This window comes from Xenopus laevis, chromosome 4L, assembly GCF_017654675.1.
Source record: "Xenopus laevis strain J_2021 chromosome 4L, Xenopus_laevis_v10.1, whole genome shotgun sequence".
Taxonomy (NCBI): domain Eukaryota; kingdom Metazoa; phylum Chordata; class Amphibia; order Anura; family Pipidae; genus Xenopus; species Xenopus laevis.
This window is the reverse complement of record NC_054377.1, coordinates 21,285,335-21,297,729: the sequence shown is the minus strand read 5'-3', so window position 1 is coordinate 21,297,729 and position 12,395 is coordinate 21,285,335. Positions and strand designations below refer to the sequence as shown.

The window sequence follows — 12,395 nt, the reverse complement described above, 5'->3', positions numbered from 1 at the left end:
GGCTACAATAGACTCTCTTAGGCAGTGGTCCCCAACCAGTGGCTCACAAGCAATCAATATTCAATCACAGCCCTTAATTGGCACCCCCCGGAACTTTTTGCAGTTTTGAATGTGACTCACAAAAAGGTTGGGATCCTTGGTCTAGGGTATCAATTCCATTTATTTTCAAAATCTTTTGTAAAATGTTAAATACTGCACATGGTTTATATGCAGCCATGTAGGGAACACTATGATGCAAATAAATAACAGATTTATTATTGGCTATATTTGTAACACATTTAATTGAGCTGCACATAGAGACAGAAAGGAGAACAATCATCAAGCTTACAGCTGGGGCAAAGATCTGTGCTGCCTGGGGCAAGGGGGCTTTGTGCTTAATGCCTACCATTGCACCTTACATTCAGACATGCTAGGGGGTATTCCATGGAAATCCATCATAGTCCCCAACTTCTGCCCACTGCGTCCATTCGGAAAGTGTTAGTAAGGTGTAAAGTGCAAAAAGTAAGGCTTTTACAGGTACATAGTTCTGAATTGAGAGCAAAGAGTTAATTTCAATAAGAATGCATCAGTGGCTGTGTTCAATGAAACGGGTTGGGAAACGAGTCCGGGTTGGGTGGTAGTTAGGTGGCATGAAGACATCTGAAAATATCCTGAAATATTTTCTAGTTTGTGGGTCAAATATTAACGTTATTTTTCTACCTTTTTTATTAAGGGATCACAAAAGTATAAGTATCATTTATAATTAGTGATGGGCGAATTTTTCTCGTTTTTGACGCCGACGCCCGTTTTTGACGCCAGCGTCCGTTTTTTTCAATGCCGCCGCAACATTTTTTTGAAGCCGGTGAATTTTTGGCAGCGAATTTTCGCGGGCGGTTTGCGAATTTATTCGCTGGCGGCGAATCACGCAAATTTGCCGCAAATTCGTGCCTGGCGAATAAATTCGTCCATCACTATTTATAATATTAATTATACTTAATAATATTAATATTATAAAGCATAATAATAGCATAATATGCATGTAATGTCAGTGATACAGACACAAAAAAAATATGAATGTAGATTTAGGGGGTTATTTACTAAACTCTGGTCAGGCTTTTTGAGGCAGAACATTTTGGCTTTTTTTAAAAAACATTTTTCATGATTTATTAAAGTCTGATGCAGCAAAAAGCCTGAATCCGAGAATCCGCCATCTCAGATCAGCCGATGTTGTGTATAAGTCAAAAGCAGAGGTCCCAATCCTATTTTGATGTTTCTGTGGTCTGCGCTGGAACTAGCCCAAAAATCCAACCATTTTGTACTTTTTGGGCAAAAATCCGCCAAAAATTTTGATTTCTGGGAAAAAACGTTAGCGATTCGTAAGAATTTACAATTTGGGTTTTCACTTGATTTTATTGGGTTTTTACCCGAACTGATTAAAACATTTTAAATAATGTTTAATAATAAATAAGGTAAAATTGGGTATGGGAGTTTGCTCATGGTTTTTTTTATTTAAAAAATTAGATAAATTCGGATTTTAGTGAATAACCCTCTTAAAGTTACCTATCTGTACTGCTGATCATTTTTCACCAATAAGTATGCGTTTGTAAGTAATTGTTACTTTAAGTTCCTAAACCTGACTGTTTGGCAACCTGACTGACCCTTCTAAAAGTGTTTGCTAGAATTTTAAACGCTGTCAGACTCAGGCCCGGACCTGGGCCTAGGGCAGCAGAATTTTAAGGGGGCTACATGGTGCCCATCCACACCCACATTGGTTTGGAAGCACTGGGGATTTGCAGGAGATACAATAGTTTTGTAAATTTCCTGTGCACCAATCCCCAGAACCCAGGAAGCAATGATGAAAATTTGTGCATGTGCACAAAGGAAGGGGGGCAATGAACAGCAGCGGGCCTATGGACGCATGCTATGTAAATCCGGTCCTGTTCAGACTACTCTACTGCTGCAGAAATATGACAGCCCCCTCAGAGAGGAAATTAGGGGATTTGATTGGTAATCTAAAAGCATTAGGAAGTACTTTTAACAAAATCATAAAGATCATGCAAGGACAGTGTTATGATATATTTAAAAAAACAGCTTAAGTTTAGGTGATCTCTTTAAAGCCATCATAGAGAAAAAGAGTTGCACATGGGTAAAAAAACCTGTGAACAAATGTCATATTCTTTATGAATATGTAGCAAGTGCAAATATTTGCTGTTTTTCAGTGTGATACCCCTTAGCACCAAGACGGTAATAGATTCCATAAATACCTGATGAAATGGGCAGGAAAGTATACAAAAAATTAACATACACCTCGCCGGTAGGTCTTACTTCAATAGTCTAAAAAAAAATTAGAAGTGAAAAGATATGCATTATACCAATTATTATATAAGGCGTATTTTTTTAGGAAAAGGTGTATTCTCATGGTAAAACATAAGGATATTAGAGGTCACCTAGTTCCACGAGTTCCATGAATGTGCACACAAAACAATATTTTTTGCACACATAGCCAAGAAGGAATTAGAGGGAACATTGTCTTTGATCATGGCTCACGGCCAAAGGTTGTGTGCTTTTATACAGGTCATGAAACCTCAAGGTAATATCTAATGTCCTAATATTTTGCAACAGGGGGTAGATACATCTTAATAATACAGAATTTCAGTGAGTTATGACACAAATTACATCATAAACCATTTACATTATTTAACAGGATAGTGATGGTTCTTGTGTATCGTATCACTATTAAATAAAATGGCCCATTGCCATGTACAGTCTAGCATGTTCAATTAGTTTTAAAGCTGTTGCAAACTTAGAGTAACACTTTATACTTTATACTTTAGTTTGCCTTTGCCCTAATCCATATAATTCACCCAAACAAAATTCTTTTTAATCTGAGGCCCATTTAGTTATGTTTTATGACCTGCATTGTACATTTTTCTTGTATTGCATTGTATTAATGTCCCATTATGTCCTGTTTATATTTATTCACTTACCGTTTGGCCACTGTTCAAAATAATGATAACTTCCATCAGACAGACCTCAGTGTCTTTTCTCCCACAAGGCCTTATTTCTGCCAGGACAGTAAAATTGCCCCCATCACATACCTGATGTAAGGAACATATCACATTAAAAAGAAAAATAAAGAATGAAATGGGCGCTTCGTCAAGTAATTGAATATCTATTGTGCTTACCTTGGAAAATACATAAGTGCAGTCTCCATATACGGTGAAATGTATAACATCAAACGTTGTAATATGGGACCCTCCTTTAATGGAACAAGTGGAAGTGCATGGTGTATCTGTGCAATTCCATTTTCCACCAGAACATGTGCTGAGGAAAAACAGGTATAAGGAGACAAAAACATTGCATAGCATAACATACTATTAAATCAGAATGATTAATATTTTGACTTACCAGAAACTACAAGAAGTAGAGTGAGTTTCTCCTGGGAGAAAAACGTTTCCATTGTATGTGCAGGCACATTGGTCTATGTTTATGCAACCTTGGTACTGAATATCATCAAGCACCATTCCTATAATGATAATTTATTATGGGAATAAAATATTATTTGGTATTGATACAATTGATTAGCGTACCTAAATTGCTCAAACATCTAATAATATTGTGTTTACACTTGTCATCAGATAATTCAGTAGATAAAAATATAAAAGTAACAATATACCTGAGGGACAGAAGCAACCGTCAACACATCTGTTTTCACAGATAGAACCCCTTTCTGGGTTTGAACAGCTGTCTCTACAAGAAGGCCCACACTCACTATATTCCAAGTTCAAGGGACAGGTCTTGGCTACGTAGAGAAAAAAAAACGATTTATGTATATAGAGGCAAAAAGAGCTAATATATAGAATATAGAAATAGAATATAAAACATTCATAAACTGATATAGCTATAGAGATTCCTTATTATATTGTAAATTCTAATTAAAAATATATAAACTAACTTTTATTAGGGTAATGTCTCCTTTTTCAAAAATAACACATCACAATACAGAAACAGCATACATTTGGTTAGAATATCAAAGTATAGGAGTTGAGGTGTTTATCTAGAGGTGTGCTATCTTAGAGGTGTTTTTGTATATGCCAAGGACCAGGCAGTTCATTCGTTTGGCTTTACTGTCTGATGGTCAGGGTGACATTTTTACAGACCATAGGATCCCTCAGATTCACAACCAGTCTGTCCATATAAAAAAAAAAATCTGCCATAAAAAAATATGCTGGACATAAATGAGGCATTGGCAGACAAAAGGTACAAAGAGACAAAGGGGAACTCCACACAAACATAACTTTTTGAAATGTAAACATAATTTCTATCAACTTTGTAATATACATCAGTTAAAAAGTATGCAGACTTTTCATGATTTTAATGGTTTGGAACAGTTCCCTATGCCTAGCCCCCTGCTGATCTCTCTGACTACTGAGCTGAGCTGACTACTGTTACTTTGTATCAACAGCCAGCTGTCCTCAGCCTGCATCCTCCAAACCCCACAATTCCCTGCACACGTGATTTCAATAAGGAACGGAACATCACAGTGCAATGCATTGTGGGTTATGTAGTTCCTGTCTGTAAGCTGTGGAGAAGTTGTTACAATTTGTAACATCAGTGTTTAGTCCCTCCTTTCCTGCCAGGGTTTTAAATGATGCAGAAAGAGAAGAACTGTTACACAGCTGGATTTCAGCATAGAAAATAGCATTTATTCATACTTTTTGAAGAAACAGGTAACTGTGATGGGTGTATTAGAGGTTTCTGTTTTATGTGGGCCTCTTTATTAAATTTTGATTTGGAAGCTGCAGTTCCCCTTTAATATGTCAGTTCAGTTATGTTTGGTTCAGGCTTCTGGCCACATAGCTGAATGATGATATTTTTTGGTCAAACTGTGTAATCTCTGGTACAATATAATATATCTAGAAAGTATTTGATTTTTGTAACAAAAAAAAACATAACATATATTATGTAATGATAAGTTCTAAGGCATTGCAGATGCCACTTTTGCTAATGGAGTAATATACAAGAGTTCAAAATAAATTGAATAAGTAGTACCGTGTACAGTATCTACTGTACCACAGTTGAACTGTTGTTTGCCTTTTCTTTGCATTAAAAATATCCATTTTTTTAATTTTTATAAACAGTGTAGAAAGGTGCAGTTTATTTATGTTTGCTCATAGAAGGTAATTAGATGACTTCCATCTTGCCAATCATAGTCATTGGCCTAATTAGGCTGATTTGATTTGTTTAGAACCCAGATCATGGGGTGGGGTCTGTATAGCCCCACCCCGAAAGCATGGGTCAATGCTGTCTTGCCCTAAAATGTTTTAAAGCCAGCCTGATATATGGCCATGTTCAAAACAAATATCAGTTTCTGAGTCAATATACACAGATTAGTGTGTTCGGTTAGTGAAATTAGCAGTAGCTTCAAAAGGTTGTTCATCTTTAACTTTTAGTATGATGTAGAGACTGATATTCTAAAACAATTTGCAATTGGTTTTAATTTTTTATTTGTGTTTTTTTTATTTAATTTTTTATTCAGCATCTCTGGTTTATAATTTCAGCAATCTGGTTGCAAGGGTCCAATTTACCCTAGTAACTATACATTTATTTAAATAAGAGACTGAAAAATGAATAGGGGAATAGAAAGATGAGTAATAAAAAAGTAGCAATAACAATACATTTGTAGCCTTACAGAGCATTTATTTTTAAGATGATATCAGTGACCCCCATTTGAAAGCTGGAAAGAGTCAGAAGAAGAAGGCAAATAATAATAACTATAAATAATAAAAACTATAAAAAATAAATGACAACCAATTGAAAAGTTGCTTAGAATTGGCCATTCTGTAACAATGTAGAAGTTAACTTAAAATTGAACCACCCCTTTTAGGGTAAAGAGAAAAATAATAATTTGCAAATACAATCTTTTTAATTTTGAAATAGGCAAATCTTGTTTTTATACAAGCCAAAACTAATTCGCTCTGTAGTATTCTCTATATCAGTCAGATATACAGTGAAACTTACGACAAAGTTCTTGAGTTCTCCAATTTTCGGGTTTTCCTCCAACACGAATGCATTGACGAGAATACTCAGCAATTGTAGAACAGATGCAGTCAGATGTAATATTTTCTGTGCAGGTACATAAATCTTGCATGCAGGAGTAAACATAAGCGTCGGGAGGAAGGACAGACACACAGTCTACAAAACTTGGGCCTATTAGAATAAACGCACATACATCCCCCTAAAGAAAAATAAAGACAGTAGTTTTAATATACAACTAATTTAATGCAATTTGTGTCATACAACTTAATTCAGATAGGTATAATGACCTGCCTTCTGTTAATTTGAACTGTTCGTTGACTTAAAGGGGAACTCCACAAAAACATAACAAGCTTTTTGAAAAGTAAACATAATTTCAAGCAACTTTGCAGTATACATCATTTAAAAAATATGCAGACTTTTCATGATTTTTATTGGTTTCTGGCATTCCCTAAGCCTAGTCCCCTGCTTTCCTGCTGATCTCTCTGACTACTTTGCTGAGCTGACTGACTACTGTTACTTTGTATCAACAGCCAGCTGCCCTCAGCCTGCATCCTCCAAATCCCACAATTCCCTGCACACGTGATTCCAATAAGGAAAGGAACACCATTGTGCAATGCATTGTGGGTTATGTAGTTCCTGCATGCTGTCTGTAAGCTGTGGAGAGGTTGTTACAATTTGTAACATCAGTGTTTAGTCCCTCCTTGTGATTTTCAAGTAGACTTAACGTATGGAGATGCAAATTACAGAAAGATCTCATATCCGTAAAACCCAGGTCCTGAGCTTTCTGGATAACAGATCCCAAATCTGTACATAGAGTACACTGGGTAGACAGTATTTTATTGAAGTATTCTAGTGGTCCCCATAATTTCACATCACCACAGGTATTATTCTGGATTTCTTATGTAGGAGGGTAAAGGTTTTTTGGTTTCCTTTTTCCTATGTGAACGTATTCTGCTAGCAGTTCAGTGACTGGCCAGTAGATGTCACTATATAAAATGGTAAAGGTTTTCGATACCCCAGGGAATGTGTTAGCCAGCTAGGCTGGGTCCTTTTTCCCATAGAGCACCCATTGGAAGTAGGGTGTTGCTGCTAGGGCTTGAGGTGGAGGTAGGCCTCAGTATAGGTGCAGCACGTGTCAGAAGGGTCAGAAAATGTAACAGGTCACTATAGGTCACTTAAATATGTGACTGAGTGTTGAGAAGTGTACTATCAGTTCAATAAATTGTTCTGCTGTGTTCTGCTGTTTTAAAGAACCACTGGCGCCCAAAGTTTATTTGATCAAGAGTGAATACTGTGTGTGCTTATACTAAGTGGTAATCCCTTCCTCCATACCATAAGCGGGGGCCCCACCTGAAAATAGTCTAATTATATTGTGTCTACTGGGAGTTGCTGGGAGTTGGACCCCTTGCTCAGGTACTGAAACCAGTGGATAGTAACCCAAGGGAAGGTTTAGGAAGACCCTGACCCATCCACCTGTTACACTTATATGTGCAATATATCGCAATTCCATAAATGTAGTTACAGATGTACCTTACAACAAGTAATTTTGCCAAATGAGAGTGTATTTAGAAAAAAAAGTATCTCTTAATATTCAGGTGCAACATAGAAAGGTACTTTCACCCTAGGTGAGAGTCTTAAAAAGTTTATAAGCAGAATACAATAAAGAACACTTACAGTTTCATTACAGCTTTCCCAATCAGGAGCAGCAACATCGTCACATTGTTCATTTGGGCCATTAACTTTTTTGAGGTTCCCAAATTCAGTTTCAGTGATTTCATATCCTTTTAAGAGAGAAAATAAAACTGAAGGCTGGGGCATAATGTGAGTAACATTTTTACTCAATGGTCAGCTTTATTTTAAGCTTTAGTTTAAAAAATGGCTGGCTCTTCAGGACATGCCATTCGTACAGAGGATTTTGTAGCAAAGGTACAGCATTGTATTTTTAGTAGAAAATAGGGATGCACCGAATCAACTATTTTGGATTCGGCCGAACCCCACGAATCCTTTGCAAAAGATTCGGCCTAATACCGAACCGAAGCGAACCCTAATTTGCATATGCAAATTAGGATTCGGATTCAGTTCGGCTGGGCAGAAGGATTCGGCCGAATCCGAATCCTGCTGAAAAAAAACAAATCCTGCATTCGGTGCATGCCTTGTAGAAAATGAAACAAACAGCACAAACACTGTGAGCAAACATTAAAAAAATTTAAATTGGTGTTCATTTTACAAAATAATTTGGGTGTTCACATTATTTACTTTGTGCTGACAAAATAAACACATTTTGCAAAATATAAACACACTGTGAGGGTCATTTATTAGGGTGCAAAGTGCAAACTGCCATCTTTTTTGTATTTTGCACTCTGCCCAGCATCTTGCTGCATGTACCTGCACCCCAAAATGGACCACAGAGACAGATTATCAGCCCACTATCAACTTTGGATCATATTTAATAAATGGAAAATGTGACTTGCTAAGCAAGGTTCTGTTTCCAAAGCACTGCCCAAGCATGGCAATAGAAAGGTTAATTGTCTTGTTCTTATTTTATCAGGTTTAATCGTTTTTAATAATCTACTGTGTATCACACACAGCATATTCTAAGACAGGTTTGTTACTGCACAAATGGGGCACTTTTGGCCTGGATGTTGGGGACGGCAGGGGCCTCTAGGGAGGCAGTCCAACCCTGCTGCAATCCATTGTAAAGAGAGCAAAGTACTGGAACCTTACCAGAGCTGCTGATAAATTCATTGTACTTAGAGATCCCGTTATAGTCACCACAAAGACCACATGTCTGATTAGAATATTTTGAATCAAGCCGGAGCTAAGTATAAAAAAATGAAATAACGTGTAAATGCTATAATACAAGACATACCCATATCATACTAATTCATGCTGTATTGAGATTATTATCATTAACATGTATTTATATAGCACCAACATATTTCACAGCACTGTACATCAGCTAATATTTACATTTAGTGGCCTATTTAAGATTGCTCATGCTTTTTGGCCCGAACAATCTTTAAGGAAACCCTGCGGGAGTTTCCTAACTTATACAGGGGTTAGGCCTAAAAAGCTCAGCAATCATATAGGTTTTTATTCAGCAGATCTCTAGTGTGCAATTTCAGCAATCTGGTTGTTAGGGTCCAAATTACCCTAGCAACCACACACTGATTCCTGAAGAGACAGGACTATGAATAGTAGACGGCCCGAATAGAAAGATGAGTAATAAAAAGTAGTTATACCAAAACATTTGTAGTCTTTCAGAGCATTTCTTTTTAGATGGGGTCAATGACCCCCATTTGAAAGCTGGAAAGAGTCAGAAGAAGAAGAAGGCAAATAATTCAAAAACTATAAAAAAAATGAAGGCCATTTCAAAAGTTGCTTACAACTAGCCATTCTATAATATTCTAAAGGTTAATGTAAAGGTGAACCTCCCCTTGAAAACAAAACAGCCTTTCTGAGAAATAATACACAGTTTTAACACCTAATTAGCTGGTTAATCATCATTTTCCTTTTACCTTATTATGCAAGAATTGGATCCACCAACAATTGTTCTCTTACCATTAGGCTGCCATCATCATTCATATTGAATTCCAAGCCAATTTTTGATGTTACTTTTGTGTAAACACCAATTTTATTTATCATAACTCCTGATGAGCTATATGGCAGCTCAGTGCTGAGTGAGAAGAAAAAAATGGGTTAGTGAGCCACTAGTGAAAGGACTTCTAATATCCACAGGATTTTTACAAATAATTGATGTGTAGGGGTTACATTCACAAATATATTAGACAGTAGAATTTTTAATAATAATAGTACATATAAAAATATAATTTTCCAAAATTTTAACAGCTATTCCTTTGTTATCTTAAAGGGATACTGTCATGGGAAAAAAAAAATTCTAAATGAATCAGTTAATAGTGCTGCTCCAGCAGAATTCTGCACTGAAATCCATTTCTCAAAAGAGCAAAACAGATTTTTTTATATTCAATTTTGAAATCTGACATGGGGCTAGACATATTGTCAATTTCCCAGCTGCCCCAAGTCATGTGACTTGTGCTCTGATAAACTTCAATCACTCTTTACTGCTGTACTGCAAGCTGGAGTGATATCACCCCCCTCCCTTTCCCCCCCAGCAGCCAAACAAAAGAACAATGGGAAGGTAACCAGATAGCAGCTCCCTAACACAAGATAACAGCTGCCTGGTAGATCTAAGAACAACACTCAATAGTAAAAACCCATGTCTCACTGAGACATATTCAGTTACATTGAGAAGGAAAAACAGCAGCCTGCCAGAAAGCATTTCTCTCCTAAAGTGCAGGCACAAGTCACATGACTGGGGGTAGCTGGGAAATTGACAAAATGTCTAGCCCCATGTCAGATTTCAAAATTGAATATAAAAAAATCTGTTTGTTCTTTTGAGAAATGGATTTCAGTGCAGAATTCTGCTGGAGTAGCACTATTAACTGATGTGTTTTGAAAAAAGCATGTTTTTTAAAGAATTGATCCACAGTGATGTGTGTGGACCAATGAGAACAGAGACCCCAGCTGCAAACAAGTATTTTGTGACTTTCATAGATGATTGCTCCAGATAAACAAAAGTATATCTAATGAAGCGCAAAAGTGAAACATTGGTAACGCAAGGAGTATATAACAGAATTCACAAATTCCAGCACAATCCTGTGACACTAAGATCTGACAATGGAGGTGAGTACACAAGCATTGAAGCTAAAAAATATCTAAAGGAACAAGGCATTCAACATCAAACAAGTGCTCCATACACTCCAAAACAAAACGATGTAGCAGAAAGAAAGAATCACACACTTGTAAAAATCTCACAAACCTCTAAAACACAACCTTTGATAAATAACCCCCATAATGTAAAACATATTACATCTCCTTGTATTAAACTTGCGGTACTTTACCTGCACAGCCATTACTAATTTATTTGCCTCTACGATGGGTTTATGCATGTGTCTATAAACTGTATATAAACCTTTATATGCATACAGAGAAAAAGCACACTATTAAAGGTAAATTAGAGAAAAACATAATTGCCTAGTAGTGATGGGTGAATCTGTCCCATTTTGTTTTGCTGAAAAATTTGCAAAACAGTGAAAAAATTAATTAAAATCAATGAGCGTCCGAATAATTTTGTTGCGCATCAATATTTATATGGGCGACAATTCTGATGTGAGAAAAATTTGTTTTTGTTGCAGCAAACTTTTCCACAGTGAATTTTCGTTTTACTTTCACGAAAACATTTGCGGACGGCAAAGTGCCATGCCTGGCGAGTAAATTCACCCATCACTATTGCCTAGGATTATAAAATTATGTAATTATATTTGTGTAGTGCCTTACAAATCTCCATTGACCAAAACAGTGTCGTTAAACAGTTCCACAATCATTATATCAATTTTCATAATGATTTTGGTGTAAAAAAATCCATTCTCCATGGTGTTTTGCATCTGAATAATAAAGTCTTCATAGGTGCTCTTGCAATGAGAGGACAAAATATAATTACAGGTTCCAGGAAAGTAGAAGATATCTCCATCAAATGTATTATAATGGAAGTTCCAATAACTGCAGATTTCATTGGGCATTGCTCCAGTGGCTGAAAATAGTGGAAAATGTAAAGAAACTTGGAATTACCAAAACAGAATGCTTAAATGAGAAGTTGATTTTTTAAAAAAAAAAATTGGTTGAACTCATAAAAAGAACACTCCAATTATTTTATATGCTGAGTTTTGTAGTCTGCATTTTCAGCTTTAGGACAAAAGCTATGTAAGCTAAATGGGTTCCCTTCAGATTTTTACTTTAAATTTACAGACTGCTAACTCTTGTCCTGAGGAGTTAGTCCTTCCATGTTGGACCACTCCTGGTGGTTTAGTCTCCCCATGGTATAGAACAGAGAATGAGACCTGAAATTGATTGCTTAGCAAGTCCAGTTACTTTAGACGTATCACTATTAAATACTGTATTTCAAGAAGAATAAAAACCTCTAAAGACATATTAATCCTTAAACTCCATTGAGTTAAAGTGCTCATGTCCAGATTTAGTTGGGCATTTTGGTTAATCTTGGCTACACTAAAACAATTGACTGGACAATATGGATCCTCAATGTTATGGGTAGCTACAACTCTGATCTTGCTGGAGTGTTTTAAAACTGGTTAACTAGAACTGGAAAGTCACTAGAACTCCTGCTGTTTCTGACCAGATAGAAGAATAGAAAATAATGTTACTTACTTTTCACCATTCGAAGAAAATCAGTATTGGAATTTAGGTCAGATGTAAAGGTCACATCCCCTATTAAATAATACAGATTTTTAGTGCATGATATATAAAAACTTTTAGTTCATCAAACTTTGTTAGGTTAAAGG

General features: G+C 36.2%; 1 protein-coding gene across 1 annotated transcript in view; it reads right to left on the bottom strand.

Moving 5' to 3' along the window:
- LOC108713469 (mucin-5B-like) overlaps positions 1 to 11,618 on the bottom strand; it is a 29,280-nt gene extending 17,662 nt beyond the window's left edge. The window contains exons 1-10 of the mRNA XM_018257036.2: positions 11,377 to 11,618; positions 9,580 to 9,694; positions 8,743 to 8,836; positions 7,693 to 7,799; positions 6,001 to 6,217; positions 3,656 to 3,781; positions 3,388 to 3,505; positions 3,165 to 3,303; positions 2,967 to 3,077; positions 2,244 to 2,313 (exon numbers count right to left, since the gene is read on the bottom strand). Of these exons, the coding sequence (XP_018112525.2) occupies positions 2,244 to 2,313; positions 2,967 to 3,077; positions 3,165 to 3,303; positions 3,388 to 3,505; positions 3,656 to 3,781; positions 6,001 to 6,217; positions 7,693 to 7,799; positions 8,743 to 8,836; positions 9,580 to 9,694; positions 11,377 to 11,618 (1,339 nt within the window). The remainder of the gene's footprint in view (positions 1 to 2,243; positions 2,314 to 2,966; positions 3,078 to 3,164; positions 3,304 to 3,387; positions 3,506 to 3,655; positions 3,782 to 6,000; positions 6,218 to 7,692; positions 7,800 to 8,742; positions 8,837 to 9,579; positions 9,695 to 11,376) is intronic.
- Between the last annotated feature and the right edge of the window lie 777 nt (positions 11,619 to 12,395).